Raw genomic sequence first — 26,017 nt, forward strand, 5'->3', positions numbered from 1 at the left:
TGCACTGCCAACTCGGTAAGGGCCTGATGGAGAATATTCTGGTGCTGGTAAAACTCCCTTGAGGGCTGAGCAGTGACTAGTGATGGGGAGGAAGGCATCTGCCTGGCAGGGCCCTACCGTAGCCCCACCTGAATGAACCCTTTGGGATTTACACATGCAACCCATCTCTGCCTCCGCCTCCGTCCATGCTCTCACTTCCTCTTCTCTCTCCAGCTCTGACTCAGGAGCCCTGCAATGCTGGGTTGGCTTCTCTGGCTCTGTTACTGGGGAGAGAAATGTCCTGTTCGCAGTTTTAAAAAAGAGCGGGGCACACAGCCGGGAGCGATCCGCCAGGTGTCCCGGGGTCTAGATAAGGCCTAGCACCTGTTCGGCTGTCCCCAGAATCCCATCAGCACTAGACTGACACCTGTCAACTCGGTCGCACAGGACAGCTGTTTGAGTTGTAGCTCTTGCCCTCTCAAGACGTTTTTCAATGAGAAATTGTCCTTGCACTGCTCTGATTTCAGGGGCATAGGCCTGGTTCTCTTTCAGGAGACAAGAGGGTGGATGCTGAAGGTGCAGAAGAGCAGCACTTGAGCAGGGTTTACCCCTCGCTCGTGGCATCCGAGGCCACCTGGCCCCTGTGTGAGTTGGAGAGTGTCAGAGCAGGGCCACAGCCAAGCCTGCTTTCCCTGCCCAGCACCGCTGGACTTCATAGAGAGCTGGGCCAGGGGGACTGAGCGAGTCCTGCCCCCAGAAGTCAGCAGTTGCTCCGCTCCCTTCTAGCCCAGGCGCGGGGTGGGGAGCGGGGTTGCAGCCCTGAGCTTGGCGTGTCAGCTCAGAGGTTCGTATTTTAGCTGCTTCCACATGAGGGCTCTGATGCAGCTGTTGGGCTGGGGCCAGACTCACCCACGTGCCACAGAGGTGTTTGTGTTGCACTGTCTGACCCCAGCCACGCTGCAGCAGCTGCAGCACAGGAAGCGGCTCAGGAAAGCAGAAGTGCTGCGTTCCACAGTGCTGGGGCGGCTTTTGTTTTTAACCCCCATTTCCTCTGTGGGGATCGACACTCGCTGAGCTGTGATCCGCAGCCTGAGGCCAAGTAGGGTCCTCTGAGTGGCACCATGAGCACCACCCGCTCCAGGCTGTGATCGGGCAGAGACAGGAGGGCCCCGTGTCCCCGCTGCCGGGCTTCGGCTGCCTCCCGAGGTGAGTCTGCTCTGTGAATGCTGGCTTGGCTGGTCCCTGGAAGGTCCTGCTCCAGCTTCCCATTGACCATGTCTTTGCCTACCCGCCTCTTCCTTCCCATGCTCTGTTGCTCTTTGTCATCCTTAGGCACCCCCTTTGTCCCTCCATTCGCATCCCCCTCCATTCACATCCTCTCCCTGCAGCTCTCCTCCGCCAACCCAAACAGCCTGTGCCTGCGAGGGGTCAGCCCGTCCTGCTGCTGAGTCCCCCTGCATCCCTTTGGCATCAGTGTGCTCCTGGTCTTGCCAGCCATGCTGAATGGTGCAGAAAGTGCAGGCTTGTGGCTGAGGCTGTGGGTGGGACCTGGGTTCTTGTTCCCAAGCCTGCTGCAGAGTTGTGCTGTTACCCCAGATGGCTTGCGTTTGTGCCCCGGCTGTCTCCCACGCTTACTGTGCTCCAGACCAAGGTGATGAGAAATGAAAAGACGGCTCATCAGCCCCGGCAGAGCAGTTCCCTTTGGGGGCTTCAGTAACATCAGTGGAAGAAAAGAGGGGGCTCCAGGGAGGAGGGAGGTTAGGTCACCACCCTGTTAAGGCTCCAGCACCCTTCCAGTGACTATCCTGGGAATGGCCAGGCTCTTGGCACCCCTGTGACAGTCAGCCTCATCCGTTGGGAACTGCCTGGTTCTCCGTGTCCCTGCGGTACAGAGCCCAGTCCCTGCAGGGCAGCGATGAACACAGCGTGCCTGCAAAATGCTCCGTACGGGACATCTGGGAGCCAGCATCGCTGCAATGGCAGCCTGGACGCTGGCCCATTTCCGTGGCAACAAAATACATGACGTCCCTGCAACAAGTCCTCCGGCATGCAGGCCTGGTGTTCCCATGTTCAGCTGGAGGCAGAGCAGTCCATGGTCTGGGCACAGGCCTGGAGAGCGGGTTGTCCAACACTAGCTCCCTTGTGGCCAGTCACTTGCCTCCTCCCCATGCCTGAGTCTATTCTGCAGGCTGCAGGAGGCTCTCCCACATTCACTGCAGTCCCTCTTTCCCTTGTATTCAGTCATGGGTGCCATGCAGAGCTCCAGGGCTGGTATTCACTGCTGAGCTAACTGGAGCGTTGCCCTTAACCAGGATCTTGTCCATACACAAGCTCGTACCTTGAATGTAGCTGCCTGGCCTGCGATGAGACCTCTTGGCTACTGGATGGGGAACCGAACCAGGGGAGCTCCAGAGCTGAGAACATGAGCTGCTGCTGCACTTTAAGCAACTCAGCTGCAGCAGACAGGGTGCCCAAAACGCTCCTCATATGCGGCACGACTGCTATGGACACAGCCTAGCTCCATTCAAGTGCTGCTAATCCCCCAGATCCTTTTAATTCCTTTCCTCCCCCCACCTCTCATCCTCCCAGCTGTTCAAAAGGACAGACAACTTCTCTCACAGCTCAGCTTGCTGCCCACAAAGGACCAGGACAGCTAGTGCTATGTGTGAGTGAGGGTGGCACCAGCTTGAGAAGATACAGCTCCTTCAGGGTGCCTGAGAAGTGCAGACAATTCAAGATAACTGTGCTATAAAGACAGACTCCAAGATCCTGCCCCAGACACACACCTGGCTCTCACTGGACTGAGCAGGAGTCAAGGATGACCTGTGCCAGACTGCTCTTGCCCAGAGCAGACCTGCTCCTGCTGGCTTGGCCCAGAGCACCATGCAATCTGCTCTGGGTTGCTTTGCTTGCTGGGCATGGTCAAACTGGCCTCAAAGCCTTTGCTGGGCTGCAGAGCTATTCTGCTACAGGCTTGATGGTAACATCAGCTCTGCACTGGTACCTCCCCCAGCTGCCCTCAATGCATGGAAACTCCCCTGGGCGGGGGAATCCAGAGCAAGGCAAGGCCTTCAGGCAGATGCTTTCTCTTAGAGCTGAGCCCCGCTGTGCACCCTTCTGGGCCAAACCCCCATCTTCAGCCTGGTTCCCAGGATAACACTCCTGCCCAATTCCAGGAGCATTTTGTGGACCTGGCAATAGCAGCATGACCCTGCTACCTATATCCAGTCACAAAGGTATTCCAGCCACCACCTCAGGACATGGTCACAGGGAAAGCAATGTCCTGCTTCACGCACATGAACCTAGAGCGTGCTGGCTTTTCCACTTCTCTCCTGTCTAAAAAGCAGAGGCACCTATCCCAAGGCCCCGGGCCTTGCATCAAGAGGGCTTGAAACTCCAGAGTTTCCATTTATTTCATTGCCTCCTGCTTGATCCTTTGGAGTGGGAGGTTGTGCTTCAGAAGAAGCTGTGGGACAGGCCCCCGAGCCCTCACTGCTGCTTTGTTGGCATCTCCTGCTTGTTGCAACCTTGGTTAACTCCCCCTGTTGCTACACCCAGGTGCTCCTATGGTCCTGCACCTGGAAACGTGGGAGTCAGACCACTGAGTCACAGGCAGGAGCTATTCCCCGGAGATATCTGGAAAGCTGAGCTCAGGCAGGAATTTATCCAGAAGCTTTGCCCCATTGTTCAAACTCCACCCACCGGCTTCCCCGCCTAATACAGATGGTCTCTGTGTTTTCAATGCCCAGGTAGATGGTGGTTTGTGAACTGTGCCAAAGAGCGCAGCAGGGAGCCAACACAGCCCGTTGCTCAGGGCTTGAAAGAGAAAGAAGGGAAGTGGAGGGCCGATGGCTGATTGGAGTGTGCCACTCAGCACCCTGGGGGAAGCCACCCTGGCCAGGCTCTCTGAGCTCCTGGACAGCTCCAGCCGGAGCTGGCGAAAGCTGGCTGAAGTCGCTGGTGCGGAGAAACGCTTCAAATTCAGGTAGATGCAGAGCTGGGGACATTATGGGCGTCAGGCACAGGTATAGGTGGGTGGACCGCTGTGAGCAACACGCCAGTGCTGCTAGCAGCAGGTGGCTTGCACTGACTGTGCATGAGCATATCTGTGTGTGTGTGTGTGTGTGTGTGTGTGTGTGTGAGATGTGGGTGCAGGGGGTAGATCCAGAAGGGGTGAAGTGGCACGGTTGTACCCCGCTTTTAGACCACACTGCTGAAGCAGAAGCGGGGGCATTTTTAAGTCCGTGAAGCAGGTAAGAAACTTCCCCCTCCTTTCCCCTCTGCTCAGCCACCCATCCCACCCCCTCCCCTCCCCTCCCCTCCCCTCCTACCCCTTTCTACCTGCTACTGTCGCTGTCCCTGGGTGAGTCCTACTCCCCACACAGCCCATCTGGAGCCATCAGGATCAGCTCTGGAGCTCTCCTCCTCCCAACCATCCCCACCAGAGAATGGGGGCAGTGGCGGTGGTGGGCAGTGGGCGTGCAGTTGAGCATGGAGGGGAAGGGAAGCAGTGCCGAGCGTGTGGGGGGAGGATTCTTACCTGATTTGGAGTCTTAAAAGTCCCCAGCTGATGCTCCCCAGTTATAGTCTTCCCATGCTGGTGGGGGTGAAGGGGGAGGCTGGGACCTTCTGTGCAGGAGGGGGCACCTGTGTGCAGGTATGTGTGAGGCCTGTGTGCATCTGTGCATAATGGCCCCATGTGAGCTCTGTGGGTGGGGGAGGGCATGTCCTTGTGCATGTATGCTGGTGTCTCCTATCTCTGGGGGTCCCTGAGCATGTGGATGCATGCTGTGTTTTTGTGTATCCAAGCTGCTTCTCTGGGGTGCTTGTGCCTGTGGCTCCTGTGCATGTGTATCTGGGCTGTCTGCAGGGGGAGATGTCCCAGTGCACAGGGCACCTGTCCAGGTGTATGCTTCCACAGATCTCATCCTGCTGTGTATGGTTCCCAGCTCTCTGGTGTAAGGCTGTGGGATGCTGGCCAGCCCTGCCCGGAGTGATTCACGTGTCCCTTAAACATACCTCGTGATGCTTTGAGGCTCTTGCTGTAGCTGTGCATGGGAGGCCTGCATTCCTGCACTCCAGGTGAAGCTGACTGCACTCTGCTCCCATGGGCCCTTTGCCCTGCCTTGGGCAGAGTCACTGCTGCTGTTGTCCGTGGGGTTTTGAGGGAAGATCTCTGCCCCATTATACTTAAACCCGCCCTTCATTGTGAGCTCTTCGTTGATCCCATCTCCTCGGCATGTAGATCCCTGAAAGCAGAGGGCTGGTGGGTTGTTGAGTTGGTGCCTGGCACTTTGCACAGTCACAGCAAAGCAGTCCCTCCAGGAAAGAAGGAGCCTGTGGACAGCAGACCACACCACCAAGTCCAGATCCAAGTAGCTCCCTTGTCCAGATCCTGGATTTTGATTTGAGTCCTATCTCTACCTCAATCTTGTGGAAAACCCATTCGGTGCCCTCCTCCAGCCCCCAGGGGTTGAGCGTTGAAGACCGACTTCAGGGACGGAGAAGTTCAGTGAACGGTTTTGATAGAGGAAGAAGGAAGGGGGCTGGCTGTTAGGACTGACAGTGTGGCCAGGACATAACTTGAAGCCCTTCTCCCTTATAGCCCACAAGACAGGATGGTGTCACGGACCCTGAGACAGGGCAGTTCACAAAGCAGGACAGAGCTAGAGCCAGGATTAGACCCCAGGTCTCCTGGCTCTCAGGCCTTGTTCTCTTCAGTGCCCAGACAGAGGAGTCGGAGCAGATAAAGGAGCAGGGTCTACACCAGGGCCAAGAGGTTAATCGTGCTTTTGTGTTTGTGTTGTTTCTCAGTGAGGAGGAGCTGGAGGTATGTTCCCTGAAGGTCCTGGAGGCCCGTGGGAGCCCCAGCCAGCACCTCCTGCAGCTGCTGTCTGAGCGAGACTGCACCCTTAAGTACCTGCTCTGCTGCTTAGAAAAGATGGGACACACCGAGGCCTTCCAGTTTGTCAGCAGTGTTGGTATGGCCTGTGGGAGGGCACTGGGGAAGGAAAGCCAGGACGCCTGGGTTTTATTCCCGGCTCTAGGGTGAGAGTGAGGTGTAGAGACTGGGAAGAGGTTGGCTTGGATCTGTACTGCAGGATGAGTGGGGGGCTTAGCGGCTGGTCCAGGAAAGTGGGTGGTAGGGTTCCTGGGTTGCAATGCCAGCTGGGTTGGGAGAGTGTGGTTGTTTGGGCAGGAGAGGAAGACTGACGCTCTGGATTGCAGGGATGGCGGTGCAATGGCTTAAGCAGGGTGACTGTGATCTGGGGCTTTATGGGAATCCACAAAGGGACGGCAGGAAGGGGAGGGCAGGGGGAGTGTTCGAGTGACGAGTGACTCACGCATGCAGTGGGGCGAGAAGGGATGGATCAGGAAGCTCAGGGTTTTATCCATCCTCTCTTGAAGTCCAAGAATTCATCCGGATCACGGTGCAGCCAGAATCCCAGGTGGTTACAGAAGGGACTCGCGTGTCCTTGTCCTGCTGGGCAAGCGGGCCACCTGGACTCAGCTACCAGTGGTTCTGTGGGAAGCATGAGGTGAGAGCCCGGAGAGGGAGGAGGCTGAGGGAAGAGCCCTGTGGGAGGGCAGTATGCTTGGGAGCTGGTCTTGAATCTGGGTTTGTCCTCTGACCCCTGGCAAAGCACCAGGCAAGTCAGATGTTGGGGCACAACCTGAGACCTGAAGGAGCTGAGCATCCCCAGCTCACCCCAAAGCCAAGGGATTAGCTGGTGCCTGGCAGCACTCAAAGCATCTGACCTGCTTATTATGCCATGAAGCTTTGCAGCACAGCCCCTTCCAGCCACGTTCCAGCTTTCCACACAGGCAGGGTGTGTTTGGGGCAGGACTGCTGAGCCACGGCTGGGGGGCCTGTGCTACCTGTTGGATGTGGGCACTGGTGGCTGGCCGGAGGCAGGTGTTCTGGAGTGTGCGTGGTTTAATCATCCCTTCTCTCTTTGCTCTCCTTAGACCTGGAACAAAGTATTTCATGTCTTTTTTAGGTACCCGGTGCCACCTTTCCTGAGCTGGTGATAGACCCAGCTACCCTGCAGACCCTGCCTGCCTGGTACATCTGCCGAGTGAACTGTGGGACCAGCTTTTCCTTCTCTAAATGGGCCCGGGTCCAGGTCAAGAGAAGAAGCAGCCCAGCCTCAGGTGGTCCCAACTCTATTTGCAGCAGCAGGGGAAGCAGCAGAGCCCTCCAACTCTCCACCCCACCTGCAGTGTGCTGAGCTGGGGAGGGGAGGCCTGATTTTGGATGTGTTGATTTTTCAAAACCTTTCCACAACCTGGAGGTGGACAGTCTCCTGGGCTGTAGCTCCTGCAGGATCCTGGCTGAAGGCCTGTGCCTGTGACAGGTCTGCATGCTCAGTGGATCCATCTGTGCCCTGGACCGCAGTCCTGCCACATGCCAAATTTCCATCAATCTGTGAACCTGAACCCTAGCTCTGCCCATGACCCCAGCCCATGCATAACCCACCTGACAGCCTGGGAGGATCAGTACTTTCCTGGGATCATTCTCAAACTGATGGGACAGCAGGGATTAGTTCAGAGGGCATAGCCAGGGCTCCAGAGACTTAGGGTCTACTTTCAGCTCTGCACTAGCTTGCTACATGAGTCTTGAGCATGTGTATGCCCTCCCACCCCGGTGCCTCAGTTTCCCCATCTGTAAAATGGGGGTTGAGATACTGACTCCAGCAGTACCATATTATCTCCCAGGAGCAGCTTGGTGGTGTCCATGCCAGAAGCAAAGCACCATTCCAGCTCAAGTCAGCCAGAGATGGGTTGGTTTGGTTCTCAGTTATTTGCCCATTTTTAATACTAGGCCAGGTTCAAACCCAAGTGCTACTGCAGAAAGAACATCGGGGCATCTCATTCAACTGTCACAACTTTTTTCTTAGTTTTTTCTATTGAACCTGTTTGCTGAATTCTTCCTGAGGAGCCTTTGTGATCCCCAAACAGAGTTTTGGCCTGAATTTCCTCTTCACTCCTCTGCTTTTGTTCTCCTTTGTGAAGTGTTTGGAGGCTTCCATGAAAACCTGTAGGGACAATTGCTGTTTGGACTGAAAGGGCTTTGTCAAGCTACTCTTGAGTGTAGGCTTGATGAGCTGGGGACAGCCTGGAACTGGGAAAGCTGGCATGATACACTGCCAGCTTGGTGCACGTGCCTGCTAGTCTCCACTGGCTGCATCTCTGGACTAAAGGGGAAGATGACCACCTGCTACCTTAGAGGGTACACAGACCACCCTTGCCCCAGGGCCTGGTCCAGCAGGCCAATGCACTTACCCAGATGCCGTGCTCTTTGTTCTCAGCATCCTCTCCAGCAACCGGCTATTGCCCAACCATGGTGGGATTGCAGATCCTCCAGCAGCCCCAGCCCTGCACCCTGGATGAAGGGAAAACCCTCCAGCTGCAGTGTATGGCCATTGGGAACCCCCCACCCCAGTACCAGTGGTTCCGAAATGGGAGTGTGATCGAGGGGGCGCGGGACCCCTGCTTCCAGGTACCTGCTTTGGGAAGAAGGAGAGGCCATGGTGCTGGTTGTGTAGGGGACTGATAACAGGCTGCAGGGACTGTCTCATGGGGCGTCAGGATCCTCAGCCCTGTGGTGGATTGCAGTGTAAGAAGCTGAGCCAGCAGCCTGCTGGCTCAGTCTTGAGAAGTCCCAGTCCCTGCATTTAGTCCCTGAGCTTTCAGCTTGCCAGGACTCCTTGGGCTCTTTCACAACAAGCACCTGAGCCGAGGTGCTGGGAGTCTTCTGCATGGACCTTTCCTCCTCTTCCCCTCTGCAGGTGAAGCTGGTGACAACTGCAGAGAGAGGCTGCTACTCCTGCAAAGTGTTCAACCTTTTCCATGAGGTGTGGAGCAAGGATGTGGATGTGGAGATTGGTGAGGACTTGTGGCTGGGGGGGGCAGGGTATGTGTGCATGTGTGTGTGTGTGTGTGTGTGTGTCCTCCACCACAGGCCAGCAGCAGGCTCTGAACCAAAGCCCAGGCCTCTATCACTCATGCTAAAAGAGTGTCTCCCATAGCTGGCAGCAATAGTAGGCTGTTTCCTTCTGCTGGTCAATCACTAAAGGAGTATGGAAGACTAATTGTAGAAGCCTGTTCCGCACACCCCTGCTGCACCCTTGTCTTCAGGGCTCCAGCTGCTTGTGCCCCTCCATTCAACCAGCTGTGCTCTTTCCGCTGTGGGTTGTGGCCCGCATAGCAAGACACCAGAAATCCCTGCAGCCAAGTTTTAAAGCTGCCTGGCAGGCCACGGTGGGACAAGCTCGTCTCATGGGACAGACCCACGGTGCCTCTTGGGCAGGTGTTGGTCTCAGAGTGGCAAGCAGGAGAACCTGCACAGAGCAGGGCTCTGAACTAGCCAAGGGCAGAGTGAGGGGCTCAGGAGCAGACTCTTAGGGACTCATGCCAAGGGTCTTGCCTGCTTCAAGCAGCCTGGCTACATCCCAGCCAGAGCACAGGCTGCTCCAGAGAGCTCGCAGTCCAATGATCCCTCATCGCAGTGCAGGGCCAGGCGTGTAGGGGCAGGGGGCAGACGGCAGGCAGGAGCCGTCCTGTTCATCCTTTCCTCCCTTCACCAGTGCTGAGAGGATGCGAATGCCAGGAGAGGGCTGTGGCATGACTTAGCTCAAGTCTCTGCAGTCCAAAGCTGGCTCTCCCCAGATACCCAGCTGGTCTACCCAGTCTGACTGTTCCCTCCCCTCTCTTTCCACAGGACCACGGTTGTTCACCTCCGGGACAGGCTGGCAGGAGGGAGAGGCTGGTATGTAAGGACTCCAAAGTGAACTCCAAAGCACACACCTGAACACAGACTGGGCCATTCCCCCTTACTGCAGGGTCCGGCTGGGAGACCTGGCGACAGCTGTTGCTATGCTTTGGTCTCAATGCACCTGAGATGTTGTGTTCGTGTGTATGCCACCTTGGCAGGAGTTTGCAAGGAAGACAAGGAGCTGAACTAGTAGTGCATGCATCCACACACGGGTACACCTTACCCATCCCCTCCATGCAGGCGATCTGATGGTGGAGACGCCTGGCTCAGACTAGGAGCTCCTCCTCAAGCTGCCTTTTGCACTTGCCTATGGACATGGCCCTCAAAGGCAGTAGTGGAACAGACTGCTTCTGAGCCTCTGATGGGCCAGGCCTTAGACAATCCTGAAACCAGCCTTGCTGGCCTGAGTAACTCCAGTAGCAACCTACCTGGATACTGTTGTGGTAGGCAGCTTTGGCTGTAGGGCTCTGCCTGCCCTGGTTTCTTAGGGGTTTCTTGGCTGGGAGTGGGGTGTCTGCAGATCCCTTCCCCCTTCCCAAGGTCAGGTGTGCTGGTGCAGTCAAGCTGTGGTGCCCCTGTGGTTGTATTATCATTTTTGCTCAGCCCACTAACCGTGTTTCTCATTCTTTCCAGGGACTGTCCCAGAGCAGGGTGGCCACAGCCAGCTGTATGGTAAGCAGTTCCATGCAAAACCTTACATGAGACCTCTACCTAGGCATGGCTCAAGAAACCCAGCTTCAAGCCCTTTCCCGTACCTCCCACATCTACCCTCTGGCAGACATGCTCAATGCCCTGCCAGCCGCTGCCTCCCCAGGGCTGTGTTTTGGAAGACACTAGGTCTGGTCATGCATCCTCATATGGGCTCTTCCCCTTCCTCCCACCTAGTGTCCCGAGCTGCTGAGCACAGAGCTGGGGTGAATGTGAGAGGGGGAGAAGTAGGATCTAGTCCTGACCTGAAGTGTGTTTCTCAGGCTCTGTCCTGCCCCAGCTCACCACAACTTCCAGCCTGCCCTCCTGCCCTGATGGGCTGACACTACATGTAGCCTGGGCTAGGCGTTGTGTGTGACTACAGGAGGCAGTGAGGACCACGTGCTGGCTGCTCAGGCAGAGGGTGACCTTTTGGGAGACACCCTTTGTTCTTCTTCTCAGCTAGATGCAGGGCTCTGCCTTGACCTGGGATAAGGGGCAAGGCCCAAAGCTAAACTCTGGTTCCTGTAAGGCCTCATGTCTTTGGCCATGGCTGTTGCAGGGGCTCCATCCACTGCTGGGTGGGTGGCTGCTAAGGGAAGAAGGTCAGGTAGCAGGGATGGGAGAGAGTGAATGCTCACCGCAAGGACTCAGCTAGTTCCCCTGCTTCTTCCCACAATCACGTTCTGCTTTCTGACAGCCACAGACAAAGTGGCCCTGCTGATAGGGAACATGACCTACCTGCATCACAAGCACTTGAAAGCCCCCATGGTGGACGTGCATGAGCTGACCAACCTGCTCCGCCAGCTGAACTTCAAGGTAGTCTCCCTGTTGGACCTCAGCAAGGCCGAGATGCAGATGGCTGTCAACGAATTCCTCCTCCTCCTGGACAAGGGCGTATATGGTACAAGGGGAGCACCCATTTCCCCAGGGACGGGGAGGATTAACCCCTGGTTTGCCATAACACCAGAGGTGCTTTATGTAAATATACAGGGAGGTGGGGACATCTAGGATGATTGCAGGGTGGTCTTTGCTGGCCAAGGCTGTCTCCTCCTGTCTCCCAACAGGATGAGCAAGCTGTAGCATGGCTTGGGGATGGGGGAGGGCAGGGGAGGAGGCATGAGTAATATTTAGAACACAGTGATATATCAATGAGCAATCATTTTATATTTGAATATTTGATTTCTAACTGTTGCCAGCACACGCTTCTTGGAAGCAAGTGAGGCCTTCTCAGTACAAGCATGGGTTTGCTGGTACTGACAGCTATTCTGGCAAACCACCTAGTGGAGATGTTACTTACGCTGGCAAGAGCTCTTGGCCGCTGCATCCTAGATCTACTCACCAAATAGGATCAGCTGCTCTGATTCCAAGCCAAAAGGACATTTCTAACGCTATAACAATGTCTTCTCTAAGGTCTGTGCTCAGGGTACAGAAAGGAGATCTGACCTGGTTGCACAGACCAAGCTTCTAAGTGCAGGTCAGGACGTTGGTCCATCTAGCAATGGCAAAATGATGAGAAGAGAGAAGTAGTTACCATGTTAGTCTGCGGTCAGGCAGTAGGCAGGGTAGCTATTCGCCTTATAAACTAACTCAAAAAGAAACATAGAACACAAGTTTTTGCAACCTTGATCTCACTTCATCAGATGCTGTGGTGAGCACCATTTGTCTATGAGCACCAAGGCCTGATCTTCATTGGACAGAGGAGATCATTAGGGGCATGAGAACAATAATCCCTCAAGATGGTGCAGTTGTGCTGATACTAGCCCTAGGGCAGATGCCTTAGGTCCTTTTCTTGGTCCAGCTTTTCCCATCAGTGTCTAGCACTTCTTCCATCAAGTCCAAGAGATGGCACTGTGATGGTCCAACAAAGCCATATAAGAATCATATCCAGTCCATTTGCCCTTTCTAAGAGTCTTTTGGCTGTTTTGACAGTTCATTCTGCCTTCCTTTGTAGGTACCCTGGGGAAGAAGTCTTGTGCTTGAATTCCCCTTTTGTGCCAAATCTTTTGAATTCCTCTGCTGTACAGGGTGGCCCACTGTCTGAACGCCTGGTACTGGGTGTGCCTTATCTGGCAAAGTGTACCTTCAGCTACTGGACTACTGTTCTCATCCGAGTGCCCTGTAGACAGTCCACCTCCCTCCCGAACACCGGGGTAGGAACCAACTGTGACAACGATTCTGTCACTGAACACGAACAAATCTGCCCCAACCTTTTCCCAAAGTCATGTTGGGATCTCATGAGCCTGCAACACCTTCTTCTGTTACCTGTCTCCATGCTCTTTGCACAGCTCACAGTGCTTTATGTGTGTCCTCACCTGGGAATGCACACCTGGCTAGTAGGGCTGTTGGTCTCAGGACATAGACAAACTCTCCCTATGCCTGAAGAAGGGTGTTTGTGCCTAAAAGCTTGAAATAACAGTTTTTCCAAGTATTTAGTTCAGGGGCGGGCAATTATTTTGGGCAGAGGGCTGCTTACTGCATTTTGGCAAGCCATCCAGGGCTGCATGACAGGCAGCCCAGGGCAGATTAATATTAATTTTCAAAATTTTTTGGAAGCCCCACAGGCCAGATAGAATAGCCTGGCAGGCTGCATCCAGCCCCCAGGCTGCATTTTGCCCACCCCTGATTTCGTTGGTCTAATAAAAGATATCACATCTACCCAAAGCACCTTGTCTACCAGACTAGTAGACATTCCCGAGCTTGCTGCAGGCATGCTGCTATTCCCAGGTGTGAAGCATGGACTCTTTTCATAATATCCTGCCTCAAACTGGCAGGGATTACAGCTCTGTCTCCTTTAAATAGGATTCCATCTTGTGCCCATAGCTCATCCCTAGCCCGCCAGTAAGGAATGAATTCCTGGGGTACTTGTTCCTTGAGATCTTGCCATTCCTGGGGTGTGATTCTTATCACAGTCTCTAGCCATCCATCCAATTCTGCACTCTCACATATTGTGTGGAGACTTCCTTTGGAGATACAGAGGTATTGTAGCACACTGATTTAGTCTCCTGTTCTTCAGAGCCACGTGTGGCGTGCTCTGGAAGGTAGGTCCTGCTCGGAGTATCTGCCACGAGCAGTGGCTTCCCTGGACAGTACCTGATGCTCACATCACAGCACTGAAGTCTCAGCAGCATGGGTTGCAGTTGCTTTGGTGCACTCAGGAGTGGCTTCATAATGCCTTCCAGTGGCTTGTGATCCAGCTGTCTTCTGTCCAAAGGTGAACTGGTGAAATCGCTCCACTCCAAAGAGCACAGCAGGAGCTCCTTTTCTATCTGAGCACACCCTCTTCCTGTATCTGTCAGGGCCCTGCTGGCAAACGCCATGAGTTGCTGGTTCAGCATTAATACTGCTCTTAGGCCTTTTTCAGAGGCATCACACTGCAGTTGCTGTTGCTCTGTAGCTTGTAGCACTTCAAGACTGGTGCCTCACTTAGGACTTTTTTTCCTTTTAAATGCCTGCTGATAGACTTCTGCTAATGTTTCTTGGGTACCAGCTGTCTCAAAGAGTTGCAAGCCTCTGACAGGTGAGCACAGGGTCTGGAAAGATAGTTAGCTATGCTTAAACATTTCTGGGTTCCCTTCACATCTTGTGGTCTGGGCATTTTCTTACTGGCTCTCAATTTATCAGGGTCAGGCTGGAGTTCTGCTGAGGTCAGAAAGTGTCTAATACAGGTGTCCAATGTAGGAGATCTCCATGTTCCCCAGCTTCAGTTTTCTGAGTTCAGTTTAATATCCTGCTCTTCAGACCTGTTTAGGAGCCATCACAGCTTAGCATCATGGTCCTGGACTCACTGTTTCTATCTCCCACACCAGGATGTCATCTACTACAATCCTGATTCCTGGACCACCTCTGAAGCAGAACTGATGCCTGTGGGTGTTTGCACCCAGTGGTATCTGCTAAAGAGGACTGCAATGTTGTCAGATGGCTTGAAGGCTCATCTAGCTTGATATGCTAGAATGCATTTTTCACAGCAGAGCCTGTAAATATTTCTGCCCCCAATATTTCAAGCAGGAGGTCCTCAAGAGTGAAAAGTTAATGACTTCTTTCCAATGCCCTGGTAAGAGGTTTTGCGTCTATATAAATCCTCAGTCCGTCAGATGGTCTTATCATTACTTGGCAGCTGACCCGGTTGGCGCTAATAATTTCCATTGATTTAATAATCCCTCTTCTTGTTAGGCTTATTAGGCTGTTTGAGTGGCTCCACCAGGGTTAGTGGTACTCTTTCAGCAGTTGTACAGGCTGTACATGTGGGTTTATTTCTAACTTGAGCTTACCCCTAGCGCTCGTCTTCCTCAAATACATCTTCCTCAAAACCATCCTGGAAGAGCACAAACCAACTGCAGATGCTTCCTCAGCCTGACAAAGGGTATTTGTACCTGCAAGCTTGCAAAGAAGAATTTTTACAACTATTTGAGTTGGTCTAATAAAAGATATCAGATTTACCCGAAGAACCATGTCTGCCACATACATCTTTGAAGTCTTAAAATACCTGAGACGGACCATGCTGGGTTTTCTCCCTCCTCATGTGGATGATAGCGTGGTGCTGCACTGAGATCAGGTCCACAGCTTGCACTGCTTGGCTGCCGAACAGCAAAGCAGTGATGGATTTCTTCAGTGTCAACCGCCATGAATGCAGGGGATATTGTTTTCTGCTTCATGGATGTTGTATTGAAAGTCTGAATATACCCACTGGTTGTATAATTGTTTCATTGTATAGCATCAGTATTTCCTCTCATTTCTCCATTCTGATACAACTGCTGAGCTGTTTGCCAGCATCTGACTGGTTGCTGCTCCACTAAAATAGCTGCAAATATGGCAGATGGCTGTGTAGTAGCTTTCTTCTGTAGGGCATGTATATTCAGAGTAGTTGGATCTGCTAAAGTCACTCATCTGCCTTATAAAACATCTCACTCTCCTTTCCTGCTGAGTGTACTGTTGTTTTATTTCCCCCGGGACTGTGGAGACACAAAAAGGCAGCTCAGGCATCTTTGCCCATAATCCGAGTATTACACTTTCTGTCTTTCACACTGCTTTCCGCAGTACCAGTACTGGAGCCTAGCACTGCATTCTCAGTTGGCCGATCTTTGTTGCATCTCTTGGGTTCCTTTAAATTGACCCCATGTCTTGGGTCTGCACCAGTTATTGTTTTGCTTCTTTCTTTAGATATTTCATCTGCTCTTGATATTTCAAGGTGTTTCTCCAGAGTCAGATCTGCCTCTCTTAGCAATCTCTTCCTTAGCTTAGGATCAGATGTCCCCCAACTACTTCTGTCTCCAATAAGGGAATCTGTTATGTTCCCAAAACGGCACACGGATGCCAGCGTTCTCAGTTCTGTAACATAATTATCTATTCCTTCTTCTAGATCCCTATTCTGGGTAAAAAAGCAGTATCTTTCCAGTCTCCCTTTTTCTCATCAAAAGCCTTCCTCAGCTGCTTTAATGCATTGTGCCCTTCCAGGAAAAATGTTGCACTCGCTTTTCTGTCCTTTTTCCCAATAATGCAATATTTCCATGCTACAGCTAGGTACTTTGACTGAAAATCCAAATGCACAGGGCGTCTGAGCCCCTCCATGCTGCCTGCTCTCTTTGCTGCATAAGTGATGCTTTGAATCGTACACGCTTTTCTCTCTTTGCTGTTGTTCTCAGGCGCTGACACCATGTTTCAAGTACAGAGCCTTGTGCAATAATCCAGGGACTCCATCTGGGCTCGAGCAACTGAATCTTTATTAAAAACATTGTTTGCAGCCACACTAGGTGCTCACATCTGCACCAAGCACCAGTGTCACTCTCCAAACTATCCCTCCTATTACTCCTGTTCCAACCTGCAGGTTCCTTGCAAGTTCTTCCAATGAGGCGAGTGTGTGTGTGTGTGCGTGTGTGTGCGTGTGTGTGTGTGTGTGTGTGTTGTGGAGAAGTGACAGGGTAATACAAATAATAGGAAACGTATATTTCTTAGGGAATGGATGAATGCAGAGATGATATAAATTACCCTGGGATTAGGAACAGACAGACCTGCAGCTACTCAGAGTTCATGCAATAAGCAGCTAAAACTGTTCCTCACCAGAAAAGGGTGAGGAAACAGGTAATAGCTTGTTTGCCCTAACCAAACAGCTAACTCCACACGGTTGTGGACAGACAAACCTAAACCAGTATAATCTACATCAGTAGAGTTTTATCACAACCCTTCTGGGGGTAATTGCACACTAACTTGAGCAAAGCTGCCATGGTTTAGGGCAGGGGTGGGCAAAATGCTACCTGCCGGCCAGATGTGGCCTGCCAGGCTGTTCTATCTGGCCTGTGGGGTCCCTAAAAATTTTAGAAAATTAATATTTTTCTGCCCCTGGCTACCTGTCATGTGGCCCTTGATAGCTTGCCAAAACTCAGTAAGCGGCCCTCTGCCCGAAATAATTGCCCTGGCCCCTGGTTTAGGGGCTAGTGTTGTCTGTCCACTACATTTTTATACTAGTGAAATGCTATCACACAGATATAATCATATCTGTCCAAGCCCTTAGTCTGGCCCTTAGTCTGTTACCGGGGTGCCTACAGGAAACTGCCTCAGCGTGGGAACTCGAGGATGGGCACGGAGGTGGCTTTCAGATTGTGACAGGGAGCTTTTCTCCCACGTAACGTGAGGGTACAGCAAAATGGGTGGAGCGGAAAATGGGAGCCTGGAGGTTGCACGTGTGCTGAACAAAGGGAGGAGATGGCCTTGGGAAGACAGGCTGGATCAGCAGGTCTCGGCTAAATGGTAACAAAGGGCACGTCTGTACTGGGGCACTGAAAGAGAAGGAGCCAGTGGGGTGGTATAGTCAGGGCATGGATCCAGGAAGAAGATCCCAGCAGCAGAAGGGCGGTGACAAGTCCTGCGTGTGCTTCTCGTTTCACAGCACGTGCAACCACAGGGTCTCGGTGCATGCAGGCGGGGAGGGAACGGCAGCCCCAAGTGACCAGCGCAGGTGAACAGTGTGCGGGAGGGCTTAGGGCAGACAGGAGCAAGGCTGAGAAGGAGGAAAAGAGAATTTGAGCTGGATTTCTGGCTTCACATACTGGGCACAGCAGGCTGCCGGAGTTCCCTGCAGGCTGGCCGGTGGGACACGGGGACAGCAGGGAGGAGAGTCGGAGATAAAGGCAACCGCCAGGAGAGCTCTTCCTGATGTGCTGTGCTCCCCGCCTCCAGGCTTGCTCTACTACGCCGGCCATGGCTACGAGAACTTCGGGAACAGCTTCATGGTTCCTATAGATGCGCCGGGATCCTACACGTCGGAGCACTGCCTGTGCGTGCAGAGCGTGCTGCAGAGCATGCAGCAGCGGCAAACCGGCCTCAACATCTTCCTGCTGGACATGTGCCGCAAGAGGTGAGCGGGCACCGGAGCCCGCGAGCCGGCAGCGGCAGGGGGTCTCTGCCCTTGGGGAGGAGGTGGGGGCAGGCTGATGCTCTCCCATGGCAGGGACGTACTGCTGTACACATGTGGATGCAGGGAGATGTGCACAGGGAGGTGTATCCTTACATGGATGCTGCAGAGTGAGGTTTGGGTCACAGTCCCTTTTCCCCCGGCCCAGAGGACCCAGGACAGTGCTGGTTTGGGTGTAACAAATGCCAGGGAGTCTGCAGGCTGGAGTGGGAGGTGTTAGAGGGACATTTGATGGTGACACCAGTCAGCCTCCAAGCAGAGCCCCCCTTCCTCCCCACATTGCTCAGGCAGCTGGCAGCAGCCCCAAAGCCAATGCTCTTGATAGAGATCCAGGGGCACCAGTTCAAATGGAGGCCCCAAATTATGGCATTGGGTGCTGCACTGGGAACTGCGGGGATGTTTCATGCTGCTTCCATTTCCCCCCAGGAACCTGAACGACGACATCATCCCGCAGGTGGGAGCGCTGCAGGTCACGGCCAACATTGTGTTTGGCTATGCCACGTACGTATCGGCTGGTGCCTCCTGCTGCCCACGGGGACGCTCACTGCCCCGGCTCGGTCTTCAGTGTCCCGCAGTTGCAGAGTGGGATGGGCATGGCCAGGGGGTTGATCAGGGCCTGAGGTCCTCACCTTTTGGAGGTGGCAGAGGAGGGGAGCTGAGCCCTGGCCGGAGGAGCTGGCATTCTGGAGGCTCCATGGACATCCCATGCGGGGGTGGACAGAGGCCCCAGAGCCCTGCCTCCCAGTCCTGGGCTCCATCCAAGCAACAGCTGTCTGCCCTCACAATTTCTCCGGCCCGTCCTGCAACCCTGTCCCCAAGCTGGAAACACTCTCAAGGCGCACGGGGCCCGTACGACCTGTGAACTGCTCACCTTGGGTTTGCAGACCACCGGTGGCCACAGAACACAGTTCGAAAAGTGCTGCTCTATTCTGTGTGTCTTCTCCAGCTGTTGGAGCTATTTATATTGGTCCAGCTTCCTTATCCCAAGCCAAAGCCCCTTCCACCCTCCCTTGAACCAGCAGGATATCGTGGGGCTGCCACCTGCTTCTCTGCCAGGGGCAGCACAGCTGAGAACAGGCTGCTCTGCAGGTCTCTGTGCCTGTCAGCCCTGCGGAGGCCGCATGGGAGGGACCTGTACAAGGAGAAGGGCAAAGCAGAAGAAAAGTGGGATGAATTCCACCCCAAACAGGCCTAGGGGAGAAAAGAAAGCCTGGGGCCGGGCTTCTGAAAGAAGCCCAAGGGTGCTGGGCACCTAGTCCCACTGGAAAGAAGGGGGTTAGGCTCTAAACTCCCTTTGAAAACTCCAGGCTTAAAACACAGCAGGACCCAACCCAAATTCTCAGCTATTTGGCTGTCATGGAAGGACCAAGCCCCAGGGCCTGGTTCCACACCCAAACCTGAACTACCAGGGGCTCTGGGCTCGGGCCTCTCCCCAGTATGAGATGGCTCCAGGCTGCTCTCTGCCACGGGGAGCCTGAGCCTTCCTCCTGCAGCAGAAGCTTTCCCAGGTCTCACTAAGGTTGAAGTAGCTTCATAGGAGAGAAGTCCCCGAGTTATCTTTGCTGCAAACCTCTAAAGGAAAGGGCCAAGGAAGGAAGCGGTCAGGAGTCGAGAAGGTTCAGCCCACTGATAGAGTCCCAGTGGCTTTAGCCTCCTTGGGTGCCCTCTCCTAGATGTGCTGACGCAGAGGCCTATGAGCTCAGCCAGGGAGAGCTCTCCAATGGGATCTTTGTCAGCTTCCTGAAGAGGTGGCTGCTGGAGGATGAGAAGATCACAGTGCTGCTAGACAAGGTGGCTGAAGGTGAGTTCATCTGGAAGCACAGCTCAAGGTGACCCACAGATCCTGGACTCCCTGCCAAGCCGGAGGTGTTTCCCCAACCTTGCTTGTGTCTTTCAGACATGGGAACCTTAGAGATCACCAAAGGCCGGCAGGCGCTGGAGCTACGGAGCAACTTATGTGAGAGACGAGCCCTCACCGATCCAATTAAGCCATCTGAGGGCCCGGAGGAAGTCTCTGTTAGGAACTTGCAATGGGTCAAGGCTCACGGTGAGTGTCTGGCCTCCTCCAAAGTGGGAGGGGGCAGAAGCAGACACTGAGAAGCCTGTCCTTGAGCCAGAGCACCTAGGCAAGGCCCTTGGGGGGGAGCGGGAGGTCGGCTTGCTCGGGGTCATGCTAGACACTAGTAGGAGAGTGCCCAGGGACTGGTGTGAGCCAGAGGAGGCCTCCACGGCTAGGTTTCCTGCTCTGCCCAGCCCTGGCACTGCTAGGAAGGCAAATGGGTGCAGCAAAGCAGAGTCTTGCACCTACAAGACCAAGCACTCGCCTGCTTTGGAAATGCGGCCCCAGCCCATGAGCTGCAGGAGCATCCCCAGGAACCAGCTTAGTAGGACAGGGCCATGAGAGCCTGTGAGTAGTTCCTAGTCCGGTAGGTGGCAGATGTGACCCCCTCTTTGAGCATCGCTCCCTTTTGTTCGCAGTCCTCCCAGAAAGCCGATACCTCCAGTTTGACTGCGGGGTCAGAGTACAGCTGGGCTTTGCCGCCGAGTTCTCCAACATCTTGATCATCTACACGCACATAGTGGTGACACCGAAAGAGATCACCAGGTGTGAGGCAAAGCTTACGGACATCCCGGAGGTGAGAGACCCTGGTTAGCCCAGAGATCTGGCTCTGGATAAGCGTAGGGTTGGCTTTCAGCTCTCTGGGAGCAATAGGGGCCCTTGAGCTCTGTGCAAGCGCTGGCCCAAGCCTGGCCCTGTTCCCACGGAGGCACGTTTCCTGTCGTTACAGGTGAGTAGAGTGGACCCAAGCAGCAAAACCTGCATTCCCCTGTTAGGGAAGCTTTAGCTCAGGGATTCTCAATCTTTTTAGACCCAAGGCTCCCCCTTGTTAGACTCAAGGGCCCCCCAGGAAAATACCAGCTCTTAGCTTTCACTCATTTTTTGGCTATGGAAACATAACAGAGCAATTCTTCTGTCCTACCACACAGGGAGTCAGAGTGGTTTGGACACTTTTTGAAATCTCTGGGTTTATCTCATCGGTTGTGCAGGTGTCTAACAGTGCTAATATTGTGCAGCACCCTCAAAAGGATTTCCTGGCATCCCGAGTTGCTGCAACACCGTGGTTGGGAATCACTGCTCTGGCTGGGCACCGCTGTTGTCTCGCTCAGCCCCTCTCTGGAGTGGACTGGCGAGATCCCACCAGTCTGGAGCGTGGGGGGAGGATTCAAGCAAGGAGACGGCACAAAGACGTTTCCCCTTCCACTAGCCCCAGTGCTGGAACCAGCCAGTGCTGGCAGAGCAGGTACAACTCCCAGCTACTGCCTTGGCAGCATGGGATGCTTCTGCCCCGTGCCGCCTGCCCCGGCTCCCCTTCTGCTACGGACCTGTTTGTACATCTCCACCAGGGCCGTCTCGCCTCCACTCCCTGTCTTCAAACAATATGCAGCAAAGCCCCTCTTCCTCCTCCTCTGTTTGGAGGAAGCAAAAGCCTTGTGTTTTGGCTTGGGGTCTGTTTGCTTTCAGACAGCTGCTTCCGCAAAGGAGGTTAATCATCTCCCCCAACTATGCCAAATGATGTTGGTTAAACCCACTAAACCCAGCCAGGTTCAGCCCATCCCCCACTATGGGAGAGTGTGACATCAAAGGCTCTAACAGCAGGAGACAAAGAGGCAGGTCCCAGATTTGAACCGCCCCCCATGATTTGGGGAGGTTTGATTCCTGAACCCTGGGTGGGCAGAGCTGCAGTGCAGAGACTCCCTCAGGCTTGGCTATGCTGGGCTGTGCCCTCGAGGTAGCCTTCCCCACCCCAACTACTGACCATGCTGTCTGTGACAGGAGCTGGACGTGGATTTGAAGTTCACCAACAAGGAGAGCCCGGAGGAGGTGGGGAGCACTCTCCCCCAGGCCTCGAGCACCCACTTCCCAGACTGCTGCCTCTACAGCCGGCTCTGTGGCCTGCAGAAGCTGAAAGTAAGTGTTGTCGTGGTGCTGAGGGTATGCGTTCCAGTCATAATTGCATGTAACCCCCCGTGCTGTTGGCCATGAGTGAGGTGGAAGAGATCCAGCTCATTCTGTCATCCCTGCAAGGCCAAAAGACAGCAAGAACTGAAGGAGGGACAATGCGAACCCTGGTGTCTCTGCTGCCTCCTGGGCATCAGGGTTTTGATCCAGGGGTCAGAAGCACCATGTCGGGAGGTGCTCATCCCTTCTCACCTAGTCACTACAGATTCAACATGTCTAGGCTGTGCTTCGGCCCAGGAACACCCAGGGTCTGTGGCCAAACCAGAGCCTAGCGCCCTGTGCCTTCTCCATAGGACTCTCTGGGATGGGGTTACTACTGCATGGCTGGAGGCAGACTCTCCAGGCAGCACTGCTGGGGAGAGAGGTTTTGGGCGGACAGTAGGCAATGTGTGTCTGGCAATGAAAGCTGTTGCACTTCTTATCATGTTCCTGGACACTAACCACTGCTCTTGGTGCCCTTGCAGAAGGAACTGACCTTCACCATTTGCCTGCAGTACCAATACCAAGGAATTGATGACTTTATTGAGGAGAGCCAGTCAGTAAATATTGGGAAGCCGCTGATTGCAAAGCTCAACCTCTGTGTCAGTGATGGGCCAGGGGGCTTTGCCAGCGCCCACTCTCCACTGGTTGGCATCGATGTGTGTGCAGATGTCTTTACTGGCTCTTTCCAAAGCACTGGGGAGACCTCACAGTCACCGGCTGCTTCTGATGCCTGCAGGAGTCTCCCTTCTGGCTCCCATGTTGGCAGCTGGTGTGGCGATGATACCCAGTGGGTGAACACCCCAGAGGAGAACCTGAGTCCTGAGTTTCCAGCCTCTAATTCCGTGTAGATCTTGCCATTTGGCCGAAGGGTCACCTCAGCCTCTCCATCTAAGTGAGGACAGAGCTACACGCTGGATCCTTCCCCTGAACTTCAGAACAGAGCCAGGCCCTGGGCCTCTTCATTGAAAATAAGGATTGGAAGGGACCTCAGGAGGACATCAAGTTCAACCCCCTGCTCAAAGTGGGACCATCTCCAACTAGATCATCCCAGCCATGATTTTATCTATCTGGGTCTTAAAAACCTCTTGCTCAGGCCATTGGCACAACCATGGAGCTGCCCAAGAAAGAAGCCTCTGGATTTGTTAGTCTGAGGACTGGAAAGCCTGGCAGTGACCATGTAGGTTGACCTCCTACCTGGCACAGGCCAGAGACCTGCACCCTGCTTCATGCCCAGGACTTTCTGCTGGCCCACGCAAGGTGTTAAAGAGCGAATGCTGCGTCCATAGCGGCATTCCCCATACAGGCTCCTCTGTATGGCGGTCACAGGGAGCTACATGTGACTCATACAGAAAATAAAGGTACAACCTTCTATAAAACAACAGCTGGGCCTTCTGCGTGGAAACAGGGCCTGCATGGCTTAGGGCCGTGTTTCCGAACCAGTGTGCCATCAGAAATGAAGAGGTGTGCCGCAGAATTTTGCCATGGCAATGAGCTACAATAGGTATAAGGATGGCGAATGCCTGAACAGGTGTGCTGCAGAAAATGTTTATTAATGTAAGCGTGCCTTGGGTTGGAAAAGGTTGGGAAACACTGGCTTAGTAGACTGGAACCAGAGCCCAGAGCGCTTCCCCTCTAAGTGTGTAGCTTGAGATCCCCTTGCTGTGGCTAGTAGGGCTGGCCAAAAAATAGAAGTGGGGGTAGGTGTCACCAAAGAATTTCATACCGGGGGTTTTAGTCAATTTTAGCTCTTTCCTGATTCAGTTAAGGCACATTCCTAAACAGGAGCCATTCCTTTAAAACAAATGACTGAAAACCTTCCATTGCAGAAATGCTGAAATGAAGCTTTGGGACTTTTTCCCATCTCTGTTTAAAAACTGGTCCCAGATCTATACCAGCCAGGACTGCATTCAGTGGCTGGCTTTGCCCCCAAACTGCATTCTTCATCCAACGTGTTATGTGCCCTAAGATTTTCAGCAGCTCTGGAGGGCAGTGACCATACTACTGCCCCTGTCAGGGCTGCTTGCCTGCTGGGCAGTCATCCTCTTGGCTGGCAGACCCAGGCCCAGGACTCCCCACTCCCCATTAAGGAAGACTCCTCCCTGCCAGGTCAGGGTAGTGGTGCCTCTCTGGTACTTACCCCTTGTTTGAACCACCTGGGGGATGATAAAACACTGCTCCATCTCCCCCCCGATACAACAACACATTGGTGCTATGCTGCACCAGTGTCGTGCTTTCTAACCGTGATACACCCAGGAACAGAGCAAAGGGAAGTCTCCAAGGGGAACGAGCCCTTTAATCAGCTGTGGGCCCGGTGTATCCTGGGATGCCCTGAAAGCCACAGTGGGGTCCGTGTCAGAGCTGTTGCTGCAGCTAAGGAACATAAATCTACTTCCAGACACTCGGGGACTTAGGCAAGAGCATTAAGGAGGCTGCAGTGTCCTTGGCAGCTGGGCAGAAGGAAACCAAGCTGTTACAGTCATGCAAATATGAGCATACCCCAAATCGGCAGGAAGATTACAGGGACAAAGCAGGACAGAGGGTGCTGGCCCCTCCATCCCCGCCTGCCCCGAGGACTGAACGCCACTGAGATCCTGCCACCAGCCAGCCCCAGACCTGCCCACGCCAGCCTCCCGGCCTGCTGTACCTGGTACCAGCCAGCCCTGCCTTTTCAGCACTGCCTGCTGCCAGCCAGCAACCTCTTCTCTGCGGGCACTGGCAGCCCTGGCCAGGGGAGTTGCTGGGAGGACCAATGGCCCTGCAGGGTTGTGTGCTGCCAAGCCCCTGATGGTTTGCAGGATGCAGTTCATCCCAGCAACTCTGTCCGACGGCCCGTCTGCTGCCGAGATCAGCTGCACACAAGGTGTTGCTGTTGTTGCAATCAGGTTAATTCGGGCACAGGGGAAATGGAGAGAAATAATCAGATTAGAGGGTGATTCCAAAGGGGGTGGATTACAGGGAGCCAGGGCAGGAAAATGAGGTTGCTCTGGGGCTGGAGGGAAGTGCCTCCATGTGGCTTTCATGAGTGAACCAAAACCCAAGACCCCGAGACCTGGAGAAGCATTAGCGCTCGGCTGCTCATGGAGCCCAGCCCTGCTGCCCCCGCCGCTGCAGTAATGCCTGGAGCCCTCAGCTCGGTGGGTCACCTCTTGGGAGGGACAGGGAATGGGGCAATCAAGAGCTGCAAAGGACAGTGGCTGGGGAAAAAAAAGGAAGCAGAGTTGAACAATAAGTGTTTTCAGTTGTTTCAAAGTTTTCCGTTGTATTTTATCGGCTTTCCCCCCCACCATCAAGGACAGAGTGAGGGAAGAGATATTTTCCCCCAACTGGAAAATGTCTGACCTGCTCTAGTAGATAAGTAGCTAGCTGCACAGGAACAGTTACTGTGACTTGGAATAGCTAAGAGCCCCTGGAAAGCTATAGCACGGGGCCCAGATCAGTAGCATTGTTAGGGCAGAGCAAGTGGGGCACCAGTCCTGGGCACTGACTTAGAGGGGGCACCAGTCTGGCTCTCTTCCCCGTACAAGTTGGCCACAGCGGGTGCAGCCCACCCATAGGAGCCACGCTGTGTCTCTGCAGGGAGGGGAGGTGGAATGACACTCCTGGAGGCTTTGCCATGAGGCACAACCCTGCCCCCAGGGGCGGGGGGACAAATGGCACCAGGAGCCCCCCAAGGAGGCCAGGCTGCTGCTGGCCCCTCAGTGGCAGCAGCTCCAGCCCAGGATGCTATGGCAGCAGCAGGAGGAGAACCCCAGCAGGTAAGACTCCTCTCCCTCGCTCCCCTGCTCTCCCGTGGTCAGCATACTCCTTCCCCCTGCCCCTCGGCACTGGAAGAGCTTGCTGTGCCTCTGGCCCAAATAAACCCCCAGAGCTGCATCCCATGTAGGACTATACAAGAAGTCCTAGTTTCAGGCTCTTTTGTTTCCACTGGCTCACGTGCAGAGGAAGGATGGCTGTGAAGGGCAGGTCATGTCCCGGGGTGGGGCAGGGGGAGGCCAGTGTGGTTTACATGGCTGTGGCTTCTCTGGGTGCTCTCTCCCCACCATTGCCACCCAGTCCTGCCTCATGCCATGGCACTCAAGCCATGTGCCATTTTGCTTTTGAGCTGGTAATATGCAACTCGGCTCATTTAAACGATACAAATAAGTGGTTACATCTGGAATAG

General features: G+C 54.1%; 1 protein-coding gene across 2 annotated transcripts; it reads left to right on the top strand.

The window, feature by feature from the left end:
- The first annotated feature begins 925 nt into the window (after window positions 1-925).
- On the top strand, window positions 926-25,851 carry LOC149853331 (mucosa-associated lymphoid tissue lymphoma translocation protein 1-like). Of its 2 annotated transcripts, none has more exons than XM_090027459.1 (17): window positions 926-1,185; window positions 3,729-3,964; window positions 5,794-5,960; window positions 6,388-6,518; window positions 6,981-7,134; window positions 8,292-8,482; window positions 8,772-8,868; window positions 9,704-9,751; window positions 10,391-10,429; window positions 11,145-11,348; window positions 17,618-17,795; window positions 18,279-18,353; window positions 19,526-19,653; window positions 19,750-19,899; window positions 20,331-20,488; window positions 21,688-21,822; window positions 22,338-25,851. In XM_090027459.1, exons 2-17 carry the CDS (start codon window positions 3,828-3,830, stop codon window positions 22,701-22,703), a joined length of 2,358 nt encoding a protein of 785 aa, XP_089883585.1. In that variant the 5' UTR covers window positions 926-1,185; window positions 3,729-3,827; the 3' UTR covers window positions 22,704-25,851. The 2 variants fall into 2 exon arrangements, with proteins under 2 accessions (XP_089883585.1, XP_089883586.1); XM_090027460.1 differs by having other exon boundaries at window positions 3,733-3,964.
- The last annotated feature ends 166 nt before the right edge of the window (window positions 25,852-26,017 follow it).

This window comes from Crocodylus siamensis, chromosome 14 (genome assembly GCF_052110815.1).
Source record: "Crocodylus siamensis isolate JL-2025a chromosome 14, ASM5211081v1, whole genome shotgun sequence".
NCBI classification, from domain to species: Eukaryota; Metazoa; Chordata; order Crocodylia; family Crocodylidae; genus Crocodylus; species Crocodylus siamensis.

Excerpts from the sequence above, each read along its gene's own strand:
- LOC149853331 (XM_090027459.1), top strand. The coding sequence starts at position 3,828 with ATGGCTGATTGGAGTGTGCCACTCAGCACCCTGGGGGAAGCCACCCTG. Across the intron at positions 10,430-11,144 it reads TGGCCACAGCCAGCTGTATG|CCACAGACAAAGTGGCCCTG; the intron begins GTAAGCAGTTCC and ends GCTTTCTGACAG. Across the intron at positions 19,900-20,330 it reads GCAATGGGTCAAGGCTCACG|TCCTCCCAGAAAGCCGATAC; the intron begins GTGAGTGTCTGG and ends TTTTGTTCGCAG.